Here is a 26,301-nt window from a genome sequence, read left to right as displayed (position 1 = left end):
TCGTTAAGCTCTCGACGAGTGGAGCTCTCTGGTACTCTCGTTTTTCTCTTGGGGCGGTTTGCGAGAAATCTAGCCCAAAAATCGAAATGGGCTAAAATTTGCTGGACAAAAATTGGGTAAATTGCTCGATGGATTTTGGTGTTCTTAGTGTCTATGGAAAGCTCTCGAGATGTAGATGGTGTTTAACACAAGACTTGGCCCAATCAGTAGCCGGATCGAATGGATTTTGGCCTGGAAGTCAAAACAGCGCGCTGCGCATCGCGTCTCTTCGCGGGTCGTTTTCAGCAGCCTGGAAGGCTGGCCGGCAATGGGGAAAGGCTGGGGCGGTGCGCCGGCGAGGTGGAGAGGGTTGGGTAGCGGCGGCGCGGCGTGGGGAGGAGGGAGGAGAGAGAAAACAGGAGAGAGAGGAAGAGAGACGAGATGTGCGCGGGGAAGAAAGAAAAGGAAGAAAGAGACCTGTCCGATTAGATCGATCCGAATGATTCAGCCGGTCCGATTCAAGATACAAAATTTTGAATTTTTACTCTGTCTTGGGACCGAAAACGAGGCCTAAAAATTCCGAAAAAAAATTCTAGAAAACTCAGAAAAATTCGTAGAATCTAAATATATTTTTAGTTTTGCCATGTGGTCTTTAAATTAATTTTTAAAAATCATCAAAGTTTTATATTTTCGAAAAATCAAACCCGATTTCTAAAATCAGAAAAATTTCAAATAATTTCCTAAAATTTAAATAAAATAAAATATTAATATTTACTCATAAAATAATAAATTTAAAAATTAGGGGTGTTACATCTTTGATGCCATCTATATCCACATATCATTGGCCTCCATATCTAGCTCCCATACTTTGGATTTGAGAAGCTCATTTTTGAACTTCACTTGCTTTACTTCTTTGAACTCCCACTACTTTGTTCGATCTGTACTATTTCTTCTGACTTTACTTGAATTGTTCCTAAACTTGACATCCAAGACCACCAATCGATGTGGACTTTTTAAAGCTTCTCCTGCAATGACCTTGCAATCCTTGCATAGAGCTCTATTTGTCTTCCTAGTTAAGAGGAATTCGATTTGAATTCTATATTGCTCACTTTTGAAAGTCACTAAATGTGACTCTCTTATAAAGTAGGTATTTACTAGTATTAGGTCATATGCTATAGTAAAATCCATGATGTTTTTTCTCTCCTCATTTCGACTGCCAAAACCAAAACCAAAACCAAAACCTCCATGAACATTCTCATAACCTTGTCTATCATTTCCTACATGTCCATTCAAATCTCCACCAATGAAAATATTCTCTTCATTCGGTATGATTTGCATTAAATCATCCATATCTTCCTAAAATTTTTATTTACTCTCACTGTCTAGTCCTATTTGTGGAGCATAAGCACTAACTACATTTATTGTTTCTCCTTCTAGTACTAACTTTACTAGTATAATTTTATTTTCTACTCTTTTCATAGCTATTACTGCGTCTTCCAATATCATGTCTATGATTATGCCCACTCCATTCTTATTTCTCTGCTTTCCGGTAAATCACAGTTTGTACCCCTTATCAGGAGTACAATAGAAAGAAAATGCCTCTCTTTTATTCAACGAATAAAGACGAGAGAAACCCTCCCGCAAATCCACGCACTCATGCTTCGGAATGCCATTGAAACCAACGTCAACATTCTCGCAAAATTCATCACCACCTCTGCCTCTCTTGCTATTGTAACCTCCATACCTGAACTACTCGCTGTTACCTGCCTTTCCTTCCCGCTCATTTCACATTTACTGCGTTGGCTAAGTCGTTTGGAAGATTTAGAGATGCATAGTCATGTTCTAAAGATTGGGTTTTGTTTAGATTTGGATGTTTTAACAGCATTGATTGACATGTATGCGAAGATATTCCAAGAAAGTACTGTTTAAAGTGTTGTTCTTCACGCACACAAATTATTCCTTAATTTCAAGAGAAATGAATTTTCATGTATTGGGAGAGTGATGTGTTCCTGGAGTAATGAACAATCTCTTAATAGCATGGGATCCTGGAACGCTCAATAATCTCTCTAATGAGAGAAGTTTGGTGTCATGATGAACAGCTCTCATTGTTGGGTACGTCAGGTCAGGAGATACGGGCAGAACAAAGATACGTTTTGATCAGATGCCTGCGAAAGATTCTGCAGCCTATAATGCAATGCTTGACGGTTATTATTATTTTTATTTTTTCAAAGATCAAGCTTCATTGAAAGCCACTAAACGGGCATATGAGAAGACACAAAATCATCCTGGACAAGTGGATTTAAATAAAATTAGTCATCGTGAAGAGCTTTCGAAGCCAAGCAGTGTGCTGCTTGATTACTGTCTTTTTTGAAAAAATCGAAGGATATCTGATTAAAAGTAAGAGAATCGCCTTTTAGAATCAGCCTGTGGAAACCTTTGTTTTTAGCCAAAGATATGGCGTCGCGGCAAGCAAGGCTTTCCAAGATAAGTGGGGAAACAATAGCTGAATATCGCCTACAGGTCCACGCAATAGGATACCTTGAATGCATTCTTGCTACAGCAGCGGTAGCTCCTCTATTGGTAGACTTGGCGACAACCGCGTCAAAATTGATTTTGATGACATATGGAGGAGGCGGAGACCATATATAGGATTGGTTCAGATGAAGATTCTGAATAAAAGGGTCTATCTGACTGGGAAACGACAGAGAATTCTTCATTAAGATAAATAGCCGAATTGATGACTTTTTGAACCTGCGCAAGATGATCTCTAAAAATTTAAAAAAAAAAAATTCCTGCTCCTCCAGATCGCCCATAAAATAAATTTATCTTCTGATCTGAAAATAGCAATCGGAATAGCCAAAATGTTATCAATTTATTCCGGCTCAAAGTTTTGCCGGAGAATGTTAACATTCCAAGAGTTGGAGCGTTGATCAATTAATTGCGACATTAAGGGCCAGTCTTTATGCATTAGGCTGAAAGCTACTTTGTTATGCTTCTATGGTACAAGGCTAGAAGCACCGTTCATGCTTTTAGAGACTTCTATTTAATTAATAATTAACACATTATTTATAAACTATATTTAAAAATCTATTAAATTTTAAAATTATAATAATTATTTTTTTTTATTAATCAATACATACACAAAAATTTTTTTAATCTCACTAAAAAAAATGTTAAGGGCGTTTTCAACTTTATAGTTCATTTGGTCTAATTTCCAATGATGAAAATTGATATATTTCTTCTAAAAAATTTTGATTTATTTATTTTGATGTTTAATTATTATTTTATAGTTAATTTTTATCAGAAAATTTTTATTTAATTTTAAAATATTTTTTTTATGAGCAATAAAACGCATACAACTTAAAACAATGACAATTTTAATAAAATATTTGTTGCCACGCGCTCCATTGTTAAAATTTGTGAAGAAACAGAAAACGTTTATATTATTCTTGGTAAGAAATTAAAATTTACTATAAAACCCATACCGAATTGTAATTGGAATAGTCAACTCCAGAACGGGTAGTTACAGCATTGTCTCCAGCTGGACAAAACCACTCAATTATCGATCTAGTGATCTCCCCTTGGCGGCTGGCTATCTCTCTCTCTTCCCCCAAGCTTCTCTTGTTGACTCCCACAGGCGTCAATCCCGAGAGCTGAGATTTCTGTTATCTCCCAAATCCCAGGAATCTCAACTGCAAAATCCTAATGCCGGGCTTCTAGAAGCCTTCAAGTAGAGAAATGGGTTCTCTTCCAACATCCTTTATTATGATTATCTTAATACTCTCCTTCACTTTCAATCTCATCCCCATCACACACTCTGTTCCCTTCATAGTTTTGCACGGTAATTCTCTCTCTGCCTTTTATTTCTCTCTGCTTTTCAAGTTTATGCAGTTATATTTCGTCATTCTCTTCAAGATTTTCTTTTGTTCGCTTCGCTACTTGAAATGGGTTATTTTCTCTAGCTTGGTGACGGATTATGGAAATTAGTCTCTAAATCATGTGTTCACCATTCTCAGTTTTGGAAAATTTTGTCTGTTAAATATGTGTTCTTATATGGTTAATACAAAACTTTGATTTGGTTTAACTTGTATCCATTTTTGTGTCAGGTATTGGTGATAAATGCACTAATCGGGGGATCACTCGCTTCACTGAGCTCTTAAGCAATTGGTCTGGTGCTCCAGGATATTGCCTGTATGCTATAACCTCTGGCATCATTATGTTAATCACAATTGACGACCATTAAATTTAATTTATCTAATTGCTGACCTACCCAAAGTCACAGTTACATAAGCTAGCCATCAACTACACTTTCTATCTGTTTGTCGGCCATGAGGACACAGTTCATAGGACGCTAGCATGGTGGTGATGCAGGAGCTAAGGTTGCTTCTGTATAACAGTATATTGCACAAGTTATGTGGCTTGTACTTAGGCTCTATTTGGAATTGTGGTTTCACCACTTTTCCATTTTTTTTTTCTGCTTCTTTTGGATAGGAAGCGGAATTGTTTTTTCACTTTTCTTTAGGAAAAGCATTAAATTGATAATTGATACTATTATAAAAAGTGGATCAAACCTGTGTTAGTGTTCAAAATAGCCAGAAACCACATTTCCAACTGCACATGTGGTGGTTTTGTAGTATAGATGGACGCCTTTGCCCGCCGCCCCCGCTCCCCCCAACAACCACAAGGTTTTTGAGGCCACTTAAGATGCGAAATTTTTTTTAGCTAGTTCTTGAGCTGTCCTGACTTATCACAGAGTTAATCTTTTTACAACAACATGGTGTATCAGGAAGGTAAACCATGTGCTGTCTGTGTGCTCACTTGTGCATGTACATGTGCTTGTAACAATGTGTTCTGACTTTTCCTTTGCATCTGTGCACCTGGAATTATGTTTTTCTGATCAAGCTTATACCCAAGGCAGAATCCAAAGTTTGCATGTTACCCACATCCTGTATGCTGTCATTTGTTTTTCATTTACTTCCTGCAGAGAGATTGGAGATGGATCATGGGATTCTTGGACTATACCCCTTCATGAACAGGTGACACTATAGTTTGAGCTCATGTCGTTGACAGGGCTGTATCTCACAATTTGACGGTGTTTTGTTAAAATTGTGATTGCAGACGGCAACTGCTTGTGAGAAGGTGGTAAAGCTGTTAGGAAACCTGTTTTAATGTTGCTATGTTGTTTTGCTTCTTCAAGTTTGATTTGTCTTCGAACAAGATTTCTCTTTCAATTTACAGGTGATGAGTATGAGTGAGCTCGCCAATGGTTACAACATTGTTGGGCTTTCTCAGGTGATTAAGAAGTTAAAATTTCATATTGCATAATTTATACTTTATTTTTTGCCATTTGGATGCATAGTTTTGTCCAGTTAGAGCATTTATGGAGCATCGGCCAGCTTTTTCTTTTCTTATTCTTATTTTTTCCTTCTTTATTTGTATAAATTGATCTTTTGTCAATTCACCATTTTGTAAATTGAATGCATTTTAATAGGATTTGCATTCTGATGACGAGTAGTATTTGTTATGGGATTAACTGGGCAAGAGATGATACCATCCTTCATATTGATTTTGGAAATAATTTTGCCCTTCTAGTTTCCATTGTTCAACTCTTAGATCAGTTTTACTGTTAGCATAAAAATCAACATTTTTCATAGTCATTCTACTTTACAGGGGAACATGCTTGGTCGAGGAATTATTGAATTTTGTGAAGGAGGACCTGCTGTAAGTACTAATTTGTTAAAAACTTATATTCATGATATATCTTCTTCTGTTTCATTTAATGTCTGGATATCTGTCAACAAATTAGAAGATGCTCCACACCAGATTCTAATCATCCCATGTAATGTCATTGTTTTTGAAGTCCCCTCTACACCATCATCATTGTTATTTCCATTTATAATGCCCCTTGCTCTGTGTGCTTGTAACAGGTTAAGAATTTTATTTCACTGGGAGGTCCCCATGCTGGTACTGCTTCAGTTCCATTCTGTGGAGTAAGTGCTGGTTCTTTAATCTGTCTCAGTTCATTGCTCCATTAATTTATTTTGGTTTAAATAAAGCCTACTAGCTAAACAGGAAATCAGAAATGTTTGAACTTCTATTATCTTTTGGAGATATTTGTTTGGCCTTCTGTTGTCAGACTTCTAGTGCTGTCTAGTTTGAAATGTCCTGTTTTTGCAGTCTGGCCTTGTATGCATTCTTGTGGATGCTTTAATTCGGTTAGAGATCTACAGCAGCTATGTCCAGGTATAATTATAAATTACTTTTGAACCTTGATATATTGAAATGGGAAGTGAAGGGCAAAATTTATATCATGTCAACAACAATTGCCTTGGAAAAATCACATGCTTTGGTACTTCTGATTTGACTTCATTCTTACCATAGACAGATGACTTCATTGTTCCCTTGGCCCTTGATTATTCTAACACCTTTGCATTGAATTCATGTTGAATTGCTTATCTGTGATGAAATTGCAGGAACATTTGGCTCCTAGTGGCTACCTCAAAATCCCAACTGTGAGTCTATCACTTAATTGTGCTGATCTACTGCTGGTTCTCTTCTTAATTTTTTGACTTTCATTCTTCAGTAGACTTCAATCCCACCATCGCCTGGGAAAAAGGAAAATATTAAAGACAAAAATGAAAAGAAAAGGGATTACTGTCTCAGATTACAAGTGGTTACTTCTCTACAATTTGTTTTGTATTATCATTTGGGTTTCTGGATCAAGATGCCAATTCTTTTGCAATTCCCATAGCATGTTTTGATTATTTTCACTTGAATTTATTTTCTTAAACCATATTTTAAAAATGAGAATTATTTCTTTCTGCAGGACATTGCTGACTATCTGAAAGGGTGCAAGTTTCTTCCCAAACTTAACAATGAAATCATAAAAAATTCTACTTACAAGGAACGTTTTGCCAGCTTAGAGAATTTGGTTTTAATCATGGTCAGTTAAATTATACTTTGTTTCTGTAACATTCTTCTTATCTAATTCAAATGATGTCGTTAACAATTATACTGATTAGCTTGGCCATCCTTATCAGTTTGAGCAGGATACAGTTTTGATACCAAAGGAAACCTCCTGGTTTGGATATTATCCAGATGGGGCCTTTACTCCTGTTCTGCCTGCACAAGAGGTAATTCTCTCATTCCATTATAATACCTGAATGGAAAGAGTGTCAGGGGCTAGGCTGCTGAAATTGAACTTTGTACTAAATGTACATTAAATCTATAGCTAGGTGAAGCTTCTTTATGATACTTCAGACTGTCAGAAAAGTATCATTTAATTCTTCCTTTTGCCTGGCAGAAGGAATTAACAAAAATCATTTGGATTTTCTTGGAATCTGAATGCACACAAATCCATCAACTAAGATTGAAACATTGTTTAAAAAAAAAAAAAGAAAGAAAAAGAAAGAAAGTTACTATGGGGGTGCTAGAGTAAGCACGCATGCATGTTCACAAAAAAAGAGAGAGATGTATGATCTCTTCTTCTTCTTTTTTTTTTTTTAACTATCTGATCTATCACTGAAATCAGTGTGAAACTGGAATACATCTTAACTAATTAGGTCCTGTGAGTACACATGACTTATTTGATAATTAGCACATTCGAAGGAGATGGGTTTACCCTAATAGATGTAGTTCTTCCCTTTTTTTTTCAATCACTCAAGTTAGTTTTAGATGTGAGGTTTCCCATGTCATTGTTAAACTCTTTCCAGGATCTTCATGGAAAATATTAATCCTGGAAGCAAATTTCCCTTGGTGCTTCATGGACTTTACCCATTTCTCAGAAGATACCATAAAATTGAAATTTTGATATTGTTTAAGTTCATGTTTTTGTTAGTATCATCGCTATTCACAAGGTGTCTGTTGAACATGATCATTTTATGGCGCTAAGATTCTATAGTTGTAGAAGTCTTTTAGGTCTAATTTGAGCAGCTATTTGTGTTGCTGTTATTTTAAATTACACTGTAAGTTCTATTATCTAGCATGACAAATTATTGGGCTTGCAGCCATGAGGTACAGGTCCAAGGCCTAAGAGCAAGTCTTCATGTAAATGCTGGAAGGATGAAAATTCATCATTTTCAGAGTCCTGCTTATGTTGCAGGACAAATAATTGGATCAGTTGAGGGCTTCTAAATTGTAATTAATCAATAGATTGGAACAGGCGTTAGAAAGAACATATCCAAGCAAATAATAGAAAGTCCTCATATGTTATTCTTGTGTCTTACATTTTGATGTAGTATTTGTACCTCGATTATCATTTCCCTTAATTTTGTTAAAATGACAGCTTGTAATTCTTTCACCATCATATATTTGTTGCAGACTAACCTCTACACTGAAGACTGGATTGGGTTTAAAACACTGGATGAAGCGGGAAAAGTTAAATTCATTAATGTCTCTGGGAATCACCTTGAAATCTCGCGAAATGATATGAAGAAGTATATAGTACCCTATTTGGAGGGCCAAGCATCGTACCAGCAGATAAAAACGGAACCTTCATCTTGTAGATGGGTTTCATCAATCAGGAACTTCTTTATTGACCTATTTGGGCTTACTGAGGATCAAGCTTTGCTGCATATTCTGTAAGCACCTTCATTTGCTCAAGAATTAATTGTTTTGGGGGAGGAGGGGAATGGAGAAATTATACCTTTTATTCTTCGTGCATAATTTCCAGTAGAGAAAAAAAAAAGCCCTGTATATCCCATCTGATGGTTTTATGATGTATGCCTCCGCTTCCAAACAATGCAATTGATGCTATGATCTATGGCAAGTTATTAGCTAAACCCATGAACTGTAGTTGTATGCGTACAATGAAATGTTACAGTTGAGTTGATTTCTGAACATTTGTTGTGACAAGAGACTGGCTAGCTGTGTTGGGTTACTACCCACAATATTCAAAAGATGAAATAAGTGTTATCAGAAGATCGTACAGAAATAAAATGCCAATGTGGTCCTATTGCTGACCTCAACTTTTGTAGCACTTGTGAGCCTCCCCTTAACCAGATCTTTCTAACAATCTTATTTAATATATAATTTTAGCCTTTGATGCATAAATTTCAAATTTGTCGCCACAATTATTGGACGCTATCGAAGTACCAAGAGGTCTCATCAACCATTATGAAGTATAACTATTCACATGGCCTGGAGTTCATGAAATGGAAATGGTGAATCTACCATTATCAAATGCAAATTGCATGGCAAGTTTGCAACCGAGACCTTGCGCCACTTCACCCAAGTCAGTTGTAAACTCAGATTCCACAGGAGTCTCAAAGATGTCAAGCGTGGAGCCTCGATAAGTCTCAAACAGCTTCAGATATCATTATATGGAAGGAATGCCACAACGAATATAAAGATAAAATAGAAGAAAAGGGGCAACTGATTATTCTATATCAATCCCCCACCAAAAGTACTTATAATATATGACGAGGAATTGTTACAATAAGAAGACAAAAAAATATTTCTCAAAACCAAAAAACCACCTCTACATACCTAACAAATAGGGGGAGAGAAGGGAAAGAAGTTACATTGAGCATTGTTGCTTGAGCACGTTGGTTGGCTCTCTACATTGAGATTACAAAACACAGGAATTCTCACCTTCACTAAGAAAGGAAGTGCTTTATATGTGGATAGGGCTCCATCAATGACTAAGCAGGTTTGAGAGTTGCCTTCATATTGAAGGTTCTATCTGGTGGCGCTCAAGGTTACGCAGTACAATTCTTGCAAAAATTTTGGCTTCAAGCGGTGCAGTTGCTGCAGCAGCTGCAGCACGAACGACTCGTGCAGCTCCAACATTCTTCATGAGACTTGCATGGTGCATAGCATGCCGGCCACCAGGAATGGTAAACTGCAGGAGAGTACCACAGTCAAACAATCAATCATTAGGATAAGAACATTCATCCAATCAATCTTACGGGAAGAGTAATAGTGACAATGAGCCTCAAATTTTCAGAGAGAGAGAGAGATTAGGGAGAGGCAGTTTTGGGATCTCCTCATGCAATAATACCTGGAGAAGAGCAAATGCAGCACAAGCCTTGAGTATAGAAGAGGGATTTCGTAGCATGGCAACAAATCGTCCAATTTCAGCTCCACTACGACCCCAAAAAAGAAATGCCCAGTCAGTAATATCAAAACAAGACTAGCAGGTATTAATATAAATAAACAGTGAACCTGTAGATATGAATTCATTCATGAGAAGATAGACTGATGAACAACAATGAAGATTGGATGACCCTATATTCAAATGAAGAATATTTGTGTAGTGCACCCCAAGAAGACAAGGAGTGCCAAAAGACATGATAGCCTAAGTAGGTTTCAGCATAACCTTAGGTGTAGAACAGAAAAGATCTCCAGGAAACTGGGATGTAGTATAAGAAACGAGAATTTTGCATCTCAGAAAATCAGAAGTCCAACACAAAAACAATTGTGTAATGCAATCTCATATGCCCAACTCTTAATTTCTGCTGCTCCATGCAGTAAAATATGGAAAATAAATGTCTTGAAACGGTAAGAAGTTAGAGTGATTTGGGTCTGACTCCCAGAACAGGATTGAGAAGAGAGAAAAAAAACCTGCATCTGAGTTGTCCTGCTTCCGGAATACGAGCCCTCTCTGTTACTTGTGCCAATGCTGCTGGAGCTGATGATGTAGCAGCAACTGCAAATGTCTGTTGATCAGAAAATGTTAGGACAAAAGCTTCAATGTGCTTCAAAGCCATCCTTCTAGCCCCTTCTAAGCTCATGCTCTTTGAAGTGCTTTCTGTCAAAGTTCCTATCAATGCAAATTCATCCATTCTGCATAAAGAGAAAATATAAAGTATTATTTTAATCAAAATTTGCTTCATTATTGGAGGATTTATGTATGAAATAATAAGGGTCTCTAAAATGCTGGAAAACAGACAAATACCACAAGTTCTAATAAGAGGTAATAGAGAATGATATCAAGCAATTAAGTGCATTTTCTGCCTTCTCTTTTTAAGTATTTTATAGGATCCATGATAAAAAAAATATCAGAGTTGGAACTTGAACACATATTATGTGTAAACACTAAACATTTGGATTAATCAGGGATGACTAGCATGCCCTTCTGAAATTTTTTACGTCAAATAAAACCTTTCCCAAATAAAGGGATACCATAGTAATGTTTTCCCTTTTCTATTTTCTCAAGGTGATAATAGAGGGATGCTTGGGGAACAGGGAGGGGAGAAGCTTTATTTCCCTGTTAATTACAATTTCATGCAATCAGGTATGTCTTACATTCCCTAAAAGCAGTCCTATAGACTTGATATTTCAGGAAACTGCAATAGCATTCACAGACTGACAGATATATGCTCCAAAGTTAATTTTCCAATTTTACCATCAATTACACTCATATTTTAATAGCAATTATTTTGCTTGGCATATATATAAATAATTTTGCAGAAAGAATATCATGAGAAAAGGAGTAGCTTTGACCTTTTGACTTTTGTTCAAGGATATTACAGGACATCCCTTAAAAGAACGAAACAAGGACTATTATAATGGGACAGCAGAAGTACTTCATATTATTTTTTGAGACTGCAATTTCGGTGGCCACGAAATAGATTTACTTCAACAAACATTGTCAACACAACTTACCAGGAATGTTAAGTATGTTTATATGCAGTCCATGGACACAGAAAGGAGATGGTTAACCCACAGACCAGAACCACATGGGGATTTCAAAGGACTTGGTACCTTCCATCAAACATGTATGCCAATGCCAATGCAGCCATGAAGCGTGCCATCTTTGATACTGATGAAGAACATAGATGCACAAGTGCGGGAACTCCACCTTCCTCTACTATCTGCAGAGCGTTACCTGGGTTGAAAGCAAGATTCCAAAGTGCCCCTGCTGCAGTTTCATGGACATCCTAAAAGTGAAAAATATAGAGTTTCAGTAACATTCTACAAGCAACAGGAAAAGCACGAGGAAAGTTGTTAAGTTTCAAGTAGTCGTCCACTTATTTAAGAATAGGTGGATAAAATGAATACTGAAGTTACAGTAAAAAAAAGGGAATACAATTTAAAACTTCGAACAAAAAAGGTTAAGTACTTCTTTATCATGACATGAAAAACAAATAAATAAAATGCCCAGTGATGCATTCATTCACATCTCTCTCAGAGAAATGCTTGAGATGGCTAGAAATTTTAGACACATTGGCTACTATGAAATCAAAACACTAACCTCAGCCTCAGATCGTGCCAGAGCAATCAGAGGTGGAACACCTCCTTCCCGTCCAATGGCAATGCTAATAAAGACCAACAAACAAACATATGCATATATATAACATTACCACAGTGCCATGAAAAACTATAATATAAAATTGCAAGGATTGAAGATAAATGAAAAATATCTAAGCAGTTGGCAGTTCAAAAAGGACAAAAATAATTTGATCAATCATACAAGTCCAGTTGTGTCATTTTGATGATGCAGGCATGCCATCCTTATCTAGCTCTACAATGATCACATGCTGCAAGTAAATTATTGAGATTAATTAAATAACGGACATTTTTTCTCACGTTTTTGGTAGGGATTAACGTTCCATCCTCAATCATATAAGGCACCATGTGGATTATTTGTAAATTCATTTTATCAAACCGTGTATCATACCACCCACTTTCTGCAGCCAATGTTTATCTCTGCCTTCACCAGGAAGACCACTGTGGTTTGAAGAATCTACACACAATGGGGTGAAGGGAACTGGATTTCTTGGGTTTTGATGGTAAAGACAGAACGAATATAAACATATTTGCTAAGCAATATTAACTCTAATGAAAGGAAAAAAAAATTTAAAAAATAAAAATAAAACAAAACTAATCCACATACCTATTGGCTTCTGACACTGACAATCCCCAAAGAGCTCCAGCAGCTCTCTCTTGTAGACCTGGGGAGGCATTTGAACAGGATTGTGCAAGAGCAACCTGAATAGCCACAAGATCAAACCTTCAACATTAAGTGGCACTTTCAACTATATAGGAACATGCTACAATCTGGCAATTGCAATCATAAGAATTCCACAAGAAAATTTGTAAAAAGTCAGGAAATTGTACAACCCTCAGAACTTAGCCATTGGCTGCATTACACACCTATAAAGAAATATCTCAAATAGTTTCAGCAATAACCATCAATAAAAAAAATTTCTTATAAGACATTGATTAAGCAAAATTTCACATGCATGATACCATGAACATGATTTATACTTGTCACTCAAAAACTACGCATTTGGTTAAGTAAGCTGAAGAAATACTATCGTTGTTTACCCATTCTCAGAGCATATAAGTTTAGAAAAACTAGAAGAATGGCCTTATCCTAGACATGCCACATACCTAGGTTAAGTGTCAACTATAGCATAATAAGATGTCGCATTGATGTTCGTACTCATGGAAAAAGGTAAAAAGTAAAGTTATCACCCTTATTCCTAATTCCTATACAATCCTGGAGAAAGAACTAAAAACAAGACATTGGATTAATAGCTTGAAGCAGCAAAAATATATGTCAATATATTTATGTCGCATGGATGCATGCATGTGCAATTTGACTTCCTAATGATGATTTGCCCATTGCCAAACGATACTGTGAGAAAATAGAATAGAAGAAGAATATTGAAAATGATTGAAGAGCTTGATTATTCCCTCAAGCCAATGGTGTCAATTTATAATCTATACAGGACAACTAAATAAGAAATACAATCCTAATTAAATACGTAATTATAGCCACAATTCTAGCATCTAAATATATTCACACAATCACTACAGATACACATATCCTAGCTATTTATGGTACATATCTTAACACTCCCCCTCAAACTGGAGCGTACAAATTATATGCTCCAAGCTTGTTACAAATATATTCCATCCGAGAGCCTCTGAGAGACTTTGTCAGGATATCTGTTAATTGGTCATTTGAGCTAACAAATCTAGTGACAAGACATCCAGATTCAATCTTTTGTCTGATGAAATGACAATCCACCTCTATATGTTTCATTCTCTCATGAAACACTGGATTAGAGGCAATGTGAAGTGCAACTTGATTTTCACAGATTAGTTGCATTTGTTTAAGTTCTCCATACTTCAACTCTTGGAGAAGTTGTTTCAACCATATAAGTTCACAAGTTGCTAAAACCATAGCTCGATATTCTGCTTCTGCACTTGACCTAGCAACCACATCTTGCTTCTTACTTTTCCAAGAAATCAAATTACCTCCAATCATAATGCAATATCCTAAAGTAGACCGTCTGTCTGAAGGAGAACCTGTCCAATCTGCATCTGAATAACCAATAATCTGTGAATGACCCCTGTTTTTATATAATAGGCCTTGTCTTGGAGCTCCTTTAATATATCTGAGTATCCGAATAACTACATCCCAATGACTACTACAGGGTGCTTGAAGGAACTGACTGACCACACTTACAGCAAATGAGATGTCTGGGCGTGTGATTGTAAGATAATTGAGTTTTCCAACCAATCTCCGGTATCTACCAGGATCCTCCAATGGCTCCCCCTGTCCAGGAACAAGTTTGGCATTTGAATCCATAGGAGTATCTACGTGTCTACAGTCTAACATGCTCGTCTCTATCAGTATATCCAAAGCATATTTTCTTTGAGAAATGGCGATACCTGTCTTGGATTGTGCCACTTCAATCCCCAAGAAATACTTTAGCTTCCCAAGATCGTTAGTCTGAAAATGACTGGACAAGTGTTGTTTGAGTTTTGAGATCCCAACATGATCATTTCCTATAATAACAATGTCATCAACATAAACAACGAGATAAATGCACTTATCATGGCCATTATAGTGGAAAAATACTGAATGGTCAGCTTCACTCCGAGACATTCCAAATTGTTGGACTACAGTATTGAACTGTCCAAACCATGCTCTCAGAGATTGTTTCAAGCCATATAAAGAACGCCGTAGGCGACACACCAAATCAAACTCCCCCTGAGCAACAAACCCTGGTGATTGCTTCATATAAACTTCCTCAGCTAGCATAGCATGTAAAAAGGCATTTTTGATAGCCAGTTGATGAAGTGACGAGTGATGGATGGCAGCTAAGGAAATAAGAAGGCGAACCGAGGCAATCTTAGCCACGGGAGAGAAGGTATCACTGTAATCGAGGCCAAAGATCTGAGTATAGCCCTTTGCAACAAGGCGAGCTTTAAGCCTATCAATCTGCCATCAGGCCCCACCTTAACTGTATAAACCCATCGACAGCCAACAGTAGATTTGCCCTTCGATAGTGGCACCAAATCCCAAGTGTCATTGTTATGGGGAGCAGTCATCTCTTCAACCATTGCATTACACCACATTGGATGTTCCAAAGCTTCTCTAACAATCTTAGGTACAGATACATTAGACAAAGTGGTGACAAAAGCATAGTAGGAGAGAGACAAATAATGATAACTCACAAAATTATAAATAGGATAAGGATTTCGAGACGAACGAATGCCTTTTCAGATGGCAATTGGGAGGAGTAGCATCGTCTGTTGAAGGCAAGACCAGAATAGATGAAAATGAAGGAGGGCGAGAGTCACCAAGAGCTGGTGTTGTACCTGTATCAAGCAAAGGAGCATCAATGATGTTAGCGGGAGGATGAGGACGACGTGAGTAGACATGTAGAGGAGATGGACTGATTGGTGGTGGAGGAAGAGTAGGAACTAATAAGGCGGTGGGAATAAAAAACTTGGATGCGGTGTTGGAGGAAAAATAGGGAGATGTTTCAAAGAAGGTTACATCGGCTGACACAAAGTATTTATTTGTAAGTAGATTGTAGCATTTGTAACCTTTTTGAAACCTAGAATATCCCACAAAGGCACATTTTATTTATTTGAGCTGAAGTTTGTCTTTGCCAGGAGTGTTATCATAAACAAAACAAAATACAACCAAATACACGTAGGGATAACTGATGGACATCTTGGTCTGGGAAAGAAAATGAAATGAGGACTCTGATTCTGCAAAACAGAAGAAGGCATTCAGTTAATTAAGTAATAAGCAGTAAGAATAGCATCTCCCCCAAAAACGAAGAGGAACATTATGGTGAATGAGTAAAATGCGGGCAGTCTCAACTAGATGACGATTCTTTTGTTCGATAACCCCATTTTGTTGAGGGGTATAAGCACATGAAGTTTGGTGAGTAATACCCTGAGAAGATAAGAAATGAATAAAGGGAATAGACAAATATTCTTTTGCATTGTCACTACGAAGTATTTTAATAAAAACACCAAATTAATTACGTATTTCAGTAGAAAATTTTTGAAATATAGAGAATAATTCAGAACGAGTCTTCATTAAAAATAACCAAGTGTAACGAGAATAATCATTAATAAAAATAACAAAATAATGAAATCCCAAAGTTGTACTGACACGACTTGGACCCCAAATGTATGAATGGACAATTTCAAACATGGACTTAGCCCTATTATTGACTCGCTTGGGAAAGGAAACACGACTTTGTTTTCCAAGTTGACAGGACTCACATTCAAAAGAAGATAAACTAGAAAGACTAGGAACTAATTTTGCAATTTGGCAAGACTCGGATGATCCAGACAATTGTGAAGAAGATCAACGGAAGTGGTAGAGGCAAGAGCAATTGGACAATTTGAAGTAGAGAGATGGTACAACCCTTGTGACTGACTTCCTACTCCAATCATCTTTCCCGTACTCCGGTTCTGCACAACAACAGAGTTAGCCGTAAAGATGACAGAAAAATTCAGATTTTTAGTCAATTTACTAATAGAGATTAAATTATATGGACATTATGGAGTGAACAAAACTGTGGTTAAAGGAATAGATGGAAAGATTTTTACTTCTCCTATGCCCTTAACTAAAGTTTGTGAACCATTAGCCAAAGTAACTTTAAACAAAACCGAAGGAGAAACTAGAGATGAGAAAAGACTTTTGTTACCTGATATATGATCAGAAGCACCAGAGTCTAGGATCCAAGGACCAGTGAGCGAAGACTGTGTTAGACAAGCAAAGGAATTACCAGAATGAGCACCATTAGAAGATTGCTATTTGGCTGTTTGATATTGCAAATACTCCTTGTAATCAGCTCCAGTTAATAGGATAAAATCTGATACCTGATCCTTTCCATCAGGTAATGGAAGAACACCATTTTTACTAGATTGAGCCATATGAGTCATTGATCGGCCCACATTATTTGATTGAATGGGGCGTGGTAGTCAACCATGAAGGGTCCAACAAGTGTCTCGAGTGTGATTAATCTTATTACAATAAGTGTAATGGAGCCTTTTACCCTTGCCTCTCTGATAAGTACCTTGTCTCGGTTGGTTTCCACTTTGTGCAGCTAAAATTGAAGATTCAATTATGAAGAAATTATTCTTATTGAGTGAGATGCGTAGAAGCCTGGCAGACACATCCTCTAGAGTGGGAACAACTGGACTAGTTAATATCTGGTCTCTAACAAAATCAAGGTCAAATCTTAGCCCAATCAATGCCAAAACCATGAAGAACCTGTCCCGCTGTTGCTTAAAAGTATTATCAGTACATGGCATAATAGAATTAAATTCATCTTTTAGTGATTCTACCTGTCCTAAATAAATAGACATATCTTATTGATTTTGCTGCAGATGAATCATATCTAATACTACCTTATAAATACGCTACACATCATTTGTATATAAGGTTTTCTCCACACTTTGCAACAAGTTTTACAAGACTGAAAAATATTAAGTAATTTTGGGTCTAGAGAATGCCACAAAAGACTACATAATTGAGCATCAATCTTAATCCAATTAGCTCTATTTGTTAAAACTATATCTATGGCATTTTTAACCAAGTGGTCATCATACCCCTGCCCCATAAATCATAATTCCACTGATGCAGCCCAAGACATATAATTTTGACTTCTTACTAATTTAACAGTAATAATAGCTGATGAATTACCAATGAAAGAAAATATGAGTTTGAGAATCTCAGAACCTGTTGGATATGGGTTTGAGAGTCTCAGAACCTATGTTGAAGGCTGTATTGGAGAACTCCTCAATCTCAGATATGTTGGCAAGAGGACACTGAAATACATCAAAAAAGCCTACTGTATGAAAAGGTAGTGACAAAAAAAGTGAGAAACAGGTGATGGGACTAGCGTGGTTAAGGTCGCCTAAGGCTGGCGAGTCGACGTGAAGAAGCGCTGGCTATAGACGGTCGCCGGAGAGGGCTCACGCGCCGGCACGTGAAGGCGCGTGTACCGGAGTCTTTCGCCGGCGGTCAATGGAGAGGCCGATCCTGGGCTGGGTAATCTACTAAGCTAGGCTGTGATAGCCATGGACTCCCAAAAAATGACCGAAAAAAGAGGGAAAGTTCCTCCCTATGAGGACTTTGTTTCAGATTTCAAGTCAGACCCATCGAGGCTCTGATACCATGTGAGAAAATAGAACAGAAGAAGAATATTGAGAATGATTGAAGAGCTTGATTATTCCCTCAAGCCAATGGTGTCAATTTATAATCTGTACAGGACAACTACATAAGAAATACAATCCTAATTAAATATGTAATTATAGCCACGATTCTAGCATCTAAATATATTCACACAATCACTACAGATATATATATTCTAGCTATTTATGGTACATATCTTAACAGATACGTGACTTTTCTAAAGGTGAATGTATTTATTACTTAATTATCATATTCAGTTTCATGACTCTTTTACCGCAACAAGGCAAAACAAAATATTCCCTCCCAAAAACAGACCTTTCTCATCAATGAATCAAATATCTAGCAATTTTATATCATAACACATCAACTTAAACAAAGAAAATCCAAAGGTATTGTTAGTGTTCATTAATTCTTATCACTAATCACTTGTCATTACACGCACAAAACTAGTATTTCTATTTGACAAGGAGTACATCATTTAGGGTTGTATCATCAGAAATGTGTCATTTAGTTACTAAATAAGAAAATAATTAGGGGATGAAAAGCTTCATTAGTTCTTCCAGCCAAGCAAGTCAACTGAATGGCACTTTGTTGTCTTCTACAAGCACATCCTATAAAGCACTTCTTATTGCGCGAAATCATGCCATGACTATCATAAAGTGTAAAAAGATTCAAGATTTAGCAAAGTCAAAATATCATACCAAAGCCTCAACACCGCCAGCTGCCGCAATTGCTTCACGATTCCTGTCATCAAATGATAAGTTCCACAAAGCACCAGCTGCTTCCTGCCTATTTAATATGAGCAGTTTAAATAGCGTATATTAGATAAAGCCCGCCAATATATAATATAATTGGCCCATTTATTATTAAACTACAATTTTCCTACAGAATACTTTTTTAACTGTGGCAACTATGAGTGGAGTTATGCGTGTCTAAGATATCTACACATCAACAATGGAAAACCATAGAATAAACTATGATTTTCAAACACATAAGCTAACATAGTTCTTCACTAAAAATGGCTGGAAAAAAGGCCAAGAATTATTAGATAATGATACATAATTATGTGCAATGAACAAAAAGAAAAGATAATTACCGAAAATCTGAAAGCCGCTGAGGTAAAAGTAATATAAATTGGGACTGCATCAATAAATTACCTGACACCTTCATGTGGTGAATGCGTAAGTTGAACAAGTGCTTCAAGAGCACCAGCCTCTTGTCCAACAGCAGCATTGTTAGTATTGCTATCTCCATGAGCAGCCAAGTTAGCTAAGGCACGAGCAGCCTGGCAAAACCCAAGTTGACAAATTTAAATGCAACAGATCAATCCCACATCCCTAATCCAAAAAATAAAACACACACACACACGCACAAATACACAGAGCACAGAATCACCAGACATCAACAGAGCAGTGTTTAAGAATGAAACCAGATGTCATTTGCTAGCATGAGTAAAACACAGTTATTTAGATAACGTAAAGTACAATAAAATGGCTAGGATTGCTGGGTACAAAAGGAAACACATTACAGCTAACACAACACACCATAAAAAAGAAATAATTCCAGTAAAGTTGTACAACCTCTGAAATTTCAAACTTAGAATTTCAGAATCTCTTCATTGAAGTCGACTATACCCTTATGAGCTATCTATTCGTTGAAGGCATTTAAACTGGAAATGCATGTGTGCTTTTTATCTGAGCAAGTTTTTATCTGTCCCCACAACTTGAACCTTGATTAAGGTATTATCACATCCAAAACTGCGAAAACCTGAACTTTCTCACAACATTTATTTTCTAATAAAGCTTTGAACAATCTATGTAATTATGCAAAATGAATCTGGTTTACTATCAAATTAGGCTTTTCCATTATCTCATTTTGGTCTACAGTTTTATGAACTGCATACTGTAATAATTGATAAATGTTTCTTTCAGATATCTCATTATGAACTTTTCTTCTCCACCTGCAATTAAAAACGGAAATTGACGGACCTGCTCTTGCACTCCCTCAAACTTGCAGTTACGAGCAAGCATCACTAAAGCATGTACACCACCTGCCAATGCAACCTCCAAGCTACACTTGTCATCAGCTGCCAAATTAGCCAAAGCACCAGCTGCACGCTCCTGAAAAACACAAAAATGGAAACCAGCACAAGAATTAGCATATCATGCAATGGCTACTTGAATTGTGTGCAACTCAACTCAACTCAACTCAACTAAGCCTTTATCCCAAAAATTTGGGGTCGGCTATATGGATTCGTTTTTTTCACTCTGAACGATTTTGGGTTAAATCCTCAGAAATGTGTAATGCTTCTAAGTCATGCTGTACTACTCTCCTCCAAGTCAATTTAGGTCTACCCCTTTTTTTCTTTTTATCATCTAGCCTAATGTGTTCTACTTGTCTAACTGGAGCCTCCGTATGTCTACGCTTCACATGACCAAACCACCTCAATCTCCCTTCTCTCAACTTATCTTCAATTGGCACCACTCCTACCTTTTCTCTAATATTTTCATTACGGACTTTATCTAGTCTAGTATGACCACTCATCCACCTTAACATTCTCATCTCTGCAACTCTTATCTTAGATGCATACGACTCTTTCAGTGCCCAACACTCACTACCATATAGCATAGCCGGTCGTATGGTCAGACGGTAAAATTTTCCTTTTAATTTATTGGGAATCTTACGATCACATAAAACTCCCGTGGCACGTCTCCACTTCAACCATCCGGCTTTAATCCTATGACTAACATCCTCCTCACATCCCCCATCTACTTGAAGGACTGAGCCTAGATATTTAAAGTGATTACTTTGGGACAGTGCCACTCCATTCAAACTAACTCCTTCCCTATCACCAGTTTGGCCTTCACTGAACTTGCAATGCATGTATTCTGTCTTCGTTCTACTTAACTTAAAACCCTTTGACTCTAGAGTACTTGAATTGTGTGCAAAAGAAAAAAAAAAAAAAAAAGTAATGCACACAATTGAAGTATTTCATGGGAAAAAAGATGTTGCACAGGTTATTAAAGACTACACCAGAACTCCATCACTGCCAGAGGACCATTTGAATATAAGATCAACTAAAGCTTTTACTCCACCAGCCTCAGCAATGGCACCCTGACAACAATTTTCAAACATACAATTAGAAGTATAGAACATAATCCCTGTGATAATAGACACAATGAAACACAAGGTTTTCAACCTTGTGATCGTCTCCAACTGAGAGATTCCAAAGTCCTCCAGCAGCCTCTTCAGCCACTAGCCTATTCATGGACCTTGCCAACCCAGCAAGAACATTGATTCCTCCTTCTTCTGCAACAGCTTTTGCAACATTTGCATTCACAGACAAGTTTGCTATAGCCTACATTATTTAACAAAATAACTTATTCAATTGAATTCCACCTTTTCATTGGAAAATCAAGTTCAGGAGTATGCAAGTTATTGGACTGGTAATCAGGTAGTGGAGATTATACAAAACAATAAAACAATTGATCCAAAACTGATTAAGCCACTCACTATATTGGAATAATGGAATTTAAATATTATTTAAAATGATTGGACCACATAATAACTGGCTATGATTATTGCCACAATATCTCCACAGATGAAATAACCATAGCAGGCCTAGCATGCATTGGTCCAGTGACTAAAGGCATAGCACTTGACTTGGCACTTGGCAGAGCCAAGTTCGAGTCCCCGATCCCCCAATCCTCCCCACCTAATGACATCATCATCATCATCATCATAATAATAATAATAATAATAATAATAATAATAATAATAATAATAATAATAATAAATAACCTTAGCAGCCTCTGACTGTAGACCTTCCCTCCAGGATCTGGCAAGGTCTAGAAGGAGGTGTATACCACCATCTTGCATAACTGCTTCAGCCCTTCCACAATCTATGCTAGCATTTTCATCATCAATGACCACAAAAGTTGCAAGGCCTGTGGCTGCCCTTTCTTGAACATCCTCCTGTGAGCTCTGCATTAAACTGAGTAATATTGACGCACCTTGCTTTAGCCAGAAATCATCTAGACCTTGAGGATTGCTCTCAGCAGCACGCAAAAGTGTATGAGATAGGATCCATTCTAGCCAAGTCATAATATCATCTAAGTTTTTGTCCTTGGTCTTTGAATTCCTCCAATCCAAAAACACATTGTTCACTTTCTTTGAATTTGTAGTAAGAGCAAATAACGATAGTAATCCTTTAAAAATATCACTAAAAAGGGCAATTAACAATTTGCCTTTGTACCTATTTGCAGTGAAGGTGGTATCTTCTTCAAGAACTGAACAATTCAATGCACACAAAACCTTCAAGCTATGAGATGATGATAACAATCTAGTAACAGCTGTTGGACCAATATCAGTTCTTGAAACATCCAACCCAATCAGTTGAGGCAGCTTATGCCAAAGATGTGAAATCACACCCCATTTCATATTTGACGTCCCAGCAACTGAGAGGAAACAAACAGATACTACGTTTCCCAGTGCTACCTCATCAACATTGAGACAGTCCAAGAACCCAATATCAATCAAATTTGGACAATGCTTGGCCAAGGCATTGATGGCATCAGCAGAAACATCCCTAACTCCAGACAGCCGAAGTTTCCTCAATTTAGGACAGCAAAAAGCTATTGCTTTTATAGCATCACTGCTGATCCTCTCACAGAAGTCAGGCCCAAGTTGGAGGCTTTCAAGCAACTCATGCCGAGCCACAATCACAGAAAGAGTTGCATCTGTTATTTTCCTACAGTAATCACCACTTATTTCACGCAAAGTCCTACCTTGGAGATGTATTATTGCATCAGCTGATTCTGCTCCACGAAACCTAAGCTTCTGAAGACTTACACATCTAGAAGCAAGTGAAGCCGCCATTGCAACATCACATTTGTGGGCACGGAGATCCAATGAAGTCCACAAGCATGGAGAAACGCCTAAAGCCCTCCATGTCCTACATGTTGATGACAAACTTGCACGGTCACGATAACTTAGACAGGAAAATACCTGAATTACTGTGTCATCAGGCAAGCTGGTCCAATCAACAGCCTCATTGCTATCAGAACATGAAACCTCATCATCAATTTCAGGAAGACTAGGCAAAAACACCTTGTCCTTTCCCTTCTTTGCCACTTTACGCCGCACCCTACGACTCATATCTCGATCAAATAAAAAAGTATCAGGTAGTAATACCTTTGGACCTCAGACACCTAATTCCTATAACCAGTGAAGAAACAAACAAAACCCATTAGAACATACCCTTTGAACTTAAAACCCAGATAAGCGAAAAGAGACCAGGAAATCAATGCTCTTTTAACTAAAAAACCCTAATCTTTTAGATAAGAAATAGAATTGCGCATATAAATCACGCAGGATTAAGATTTGTAATACAGTCACCCTAAAACGCCACCGATATAGGTAGCCCAATAAAGTCTTTGAGTTACAAATGCATTGCAGAGAAAGCAATCACCGCTTTCTCATACCTGGGAACTCGAGCTTTATTAACTTCCGTGTAAACTTTTAAATGTTGAAGCTTGTGAAATAAATCAGTTGCCTTATAAGGAACTGCATAGAAGAAACGTCAATGGAGCTTCAATAAATTATAAAAAGAAAACCCAAAACAAAACAATAAGGATATTAGATGAATTCAGGCGCGCGATAGAGAGAAGAAGAAAGAAAGAAACCCTCCAAACATATATGTTTACTCTCTCCTCTAATTTATTTCCGATTAGGCAACAAATGTAAAAGAAAGAGAGTAGAGAGACCGTCTGTGCGAGAAAGGACCAAATAGAAAAAAGATTGAATGACTGCATTTAGGCTGTGGATGAAAAGGTGTGAAACCACTGCACATAAGGCAGTATCAAATGGGAATCGCCTCCATTGCCTAATACAAGTCTTTCTTCAAATATAAAATTCTTTATCTGTGAAAAAATGGATCTTGTTATCTATGTTTTTTTCCATTAACAAACGTCATGTTCAGTTAAAACAGTGAATTATCATTTCTCGAAACTTGTTAGTTTGTATTTGTCTTGCTTAGGGTGAATTACTCGAGTTTTTCAATATTGCTATTGTTTATTGACTCTTTTCTTATTTATACTAATAGATTAGTACATTTTTTAATTTTTTATTTCGTTCATTATTTCTTTTAAAATATTAGAGGCTCGTGCCCTTATTAAGAAAAAATCTTGAATTTTATTTATTTTCTTCTCTTAGTAATATTTTATTTAATTTTATTATTTTTGATGAAATTAAATAAAAAGAGTTTTAAGTGATATTATATAATAAAGTGAAATATTTTTAAAATATAGATTAAAATTGAGACGATGGGCTGAAATAAGCCCATAAGTTGTTATATAATTAAGCCACTTTTGTTTGAAGAGGTAACAAGACAATAAACTCCAAACAAAATGGATGAAACAAATGGTTCTCAAAAGAAAACCGGGAAGAGGACTGCTAGAGAAAGGGGGAAAGAGAGACGAAGGAGAGACCAAAATAGAAAGACATGAAAAGAAGACAAAAAAAAAAAAATAAAATAAGAGAGTGATGAAGATACAATGGAGATAGAGAAAGAGAGAGAGAACGACGAGAGAGGGAGATAAATATGTAGAGGCAGGGGCGAAAGACCATGGCTCCTCAAAATTTTTTACAAATTTAATAAGTTATAATAATATATAATTATTTTTAATTTATTTTTATTGAATTAACTTTATAAATTAATATTGTGATTTAATAGTGATTAAACTTTTATTTAAATTTTACTTTAAATTAAGAAAAATCATAAATATTTCTATCATAATATGTGCATATAATATAAAAATTTCAATTTAAAATTAATGCATTCTAACTTAATTTATTAGTTATTTACATTTTAAATATTTGATTATAAATTTAAAAATTTTTAATGGATAAGTAATATTTTAATTTGTTTTATTACTTATTTATTAATTAATTTAAACTTTATAAATTAGAAAATTTGCAAATTATTTATTATAATATAATTATATGTACACTAAATTTTATATATCACTATAATTACAATATATTTTTTATTTAGTCCCAAAAAATAATATCTTAGCTCAACCATTATATAGAGGGAGAAGGAGATGTGAGGTAATATAGAAATTTAAAAAAATAATTAAAAAAAAAGTTCTCTCACTTTAGAAAGGTTCTACAATAAGGAGTTGAAAATTTGAATAGAGTGCCTTTGTGATGACCCAACCCAGGAAAGCAATCCGATGAGGGCGGGGAGTGGTATAAAAGAGTAAACTTTGGATATGCTTTTAGGATGGCGAGGCTACCTAGGGCAGTGGAATGCGAGGCACATGAATGAATCGAATCATACATTGAAATGGAGGGAAATTAATCACTATAAGCGCCTTTTAGGTGAAATGGGTTGGAGAGTTGGAAGAACTCCGGGTTTAAGCGTGCTCACTTGAGAGGAAGGCTAGGATGGGTAACCTCTTGGGAAGTTCTTCATTCTATCTATGGGACAAAATCGTGAGGCTCGGGATAGGGTGGGCTAAAGCAGATAATTCCTCTAGTAGTTGGAGCAAGGGCGTTATAGATAGTATCAGAGTCGACCCTCCTCCAGTAGATGTGTGGTTTGAGGATGAACCAGGCAAAAGTTGGTGGGCCTGTGACAACCCGACCTGGGAAAGCGGTCCGATGAGGGCGGGGAGTGGCATAAGAGAGTAAACTCCCGATAGGTTTATAGGATGGCGAGGCTACCTGGAGTAGTGAAATGCAGGCACAAGAATGAATCGAATCATACATTGAAATGGAGAAAATTAATCACTAGAAGCGCCTTTTAGGTGGAATGGCCTGGAGAGTTTGAAGAACTTCGGGGTTAAGCATGCTCGCTTAAGAGAAAGGCTAGGATGGGTGACCTCCTGAGAAGTTCTCCATTCCACCTATGG

General features: G+C 36.7%; 2 protein-coding genes across 3 annotated transcripts; one reads left to right on the top strand and one right to left on the bottom strand.

The window, feature by feature from the left end:
* The first annotated feature begins 3,490 nt into the window (after positions 1-3,490).
* On the top strand, positions 3,491-8,817 carry LOC110657751 (uncharacterized). The gene is made up of 12 exons (XM_021815098.2): positions 3,491-3,820; positions 4,086-4,170; positions 4,964-5,015; positions 5,098-5,118; positions 5,218-5,271; positions 5,650-5,700; positions 5,907-5,969; positions 6,157-6,222; positions 6,453-6,491; positions 6,806-6,922; positions 7,020-7,112; positions 8,299-8,817. The coding sequence occupies exons 1-12, from the start codon at positions 3,718-3,720 to the stop codon at positions 8,560-8,562; spliced, it is 1,008 nt and encodes a 335-aa protein (XP_021670790.2). The 5' UTR covers positions 3,491-3,717; the 3' UTR covers positions 8,563-8,817.
* A 517-nt stretch (positions 8,818-9,334) lies between these two features.
* On the bottom strand, positions 9,335-24,362 carry LOC110657750 (protein ARABIDILLO 1). Of its 2 annotated transcripts, XM_058142975.1 has the most exons (13): positions 23,869-24,362; positions 22,187-23,602; positions 21,585-21,743; positions 21,419-21,499; positions 20,374-20,505; positions 19,543-19,670; positions 19,087-19,174; positions 12,818-12,912; positions 12,176-12,239; positions 11,686-11,861; positions 10,543-10,764; positions 9,980-10,064; positions 9,335-9,820 (listed from the first exon to the last, which is right to left on the bottom strand). In XM_058142975.1, exons 2-13 carry the CDS (start codon positions 23,540-23,542, stop codon positions 9,644-9,646), a joined length of 2,763 nt encoding a protein of 920 aa, XP_057998958.1. In that variant the 5' UTR covers positions 23,543-23,602; positions 23,869-24,362; the 3' UTR covers positions 9,335-9,643. The 2 variants fall into 2 exon arrangements, with proteins under 2 accessions (XP_057998958.1, XP_057998957.1); XM_058142974.1 differs by having other exon boundaries at positions 22,187-24,362.
* Positions 24,363-26,301: the final 1,939 nt, after the last annotated feature.

This window comes from Hevea brasiliensis, chromosome 2 (genome assembly GCF_030052815.1).
Source record: "Hevea brasiliensis isolate MT/VB/25A 57/8 chromosome 2, ASM3005281v1, whole genome shotgun sequence".
NCBI lineage: Eukaryota > Viridiplantae > Streptophyta > Magnoliopsida > Malpighiales > Euphorbiaceae > Hevea > Hevea brasiliensis.
The sequence above is the reverse complement of the archived record's forward strand: the minus strand, read 5'-3'. Positions and strand labels throughout refer to the sequence as shown.

Excerpts from the sequence above, each read along its gene's own strand:
- LOC110657751 (XM_021815098.2), top strand. The coding sequence starts at position 3,718 with ATGGGTTCTCTTCCAACATCCTTTATTATGATTATCTTAATACTCTCC. Across the intron at positions 4,171-4,963 it reads GGTGCTCCAGGATATTGCCT|AGAGATTGGAGATGGATCAT; the intron begins GTATGCTATAAC and ends TACTTCCTGCAG. Across the intron at positions 6,223-6,452 it reads TCTACAGCAGCTATGTCCAG|GAACATTTGGCTCCTAGTGG; the intron begins GTATAATTATAA and ends ATGAAATTGCAG.
- LOC110657750 (XM_058142974.1), bottom strand. The coding sequence starts at position 23,542 with ATGAGTCGTAGGGTGCGGCGTAAAGTGGCAAAGAAGGGAAAGGACAAG. Across the intron at positions 11,862-12,175 it reads TGGCACGATCTGAGGCTGAG|GATGTCCATGAAACTGCAGC; the intron begins GTTAGTGTTTTG and ends TTTCACTTTTAG. Across the intron at positions 10,765-11,685 it reads GCATACATGTTTGATGGAAG|AATGGATGAATTTGCATTGA; the intron begins GTACCAAGTCCT and ends CTCTTTATGCAG.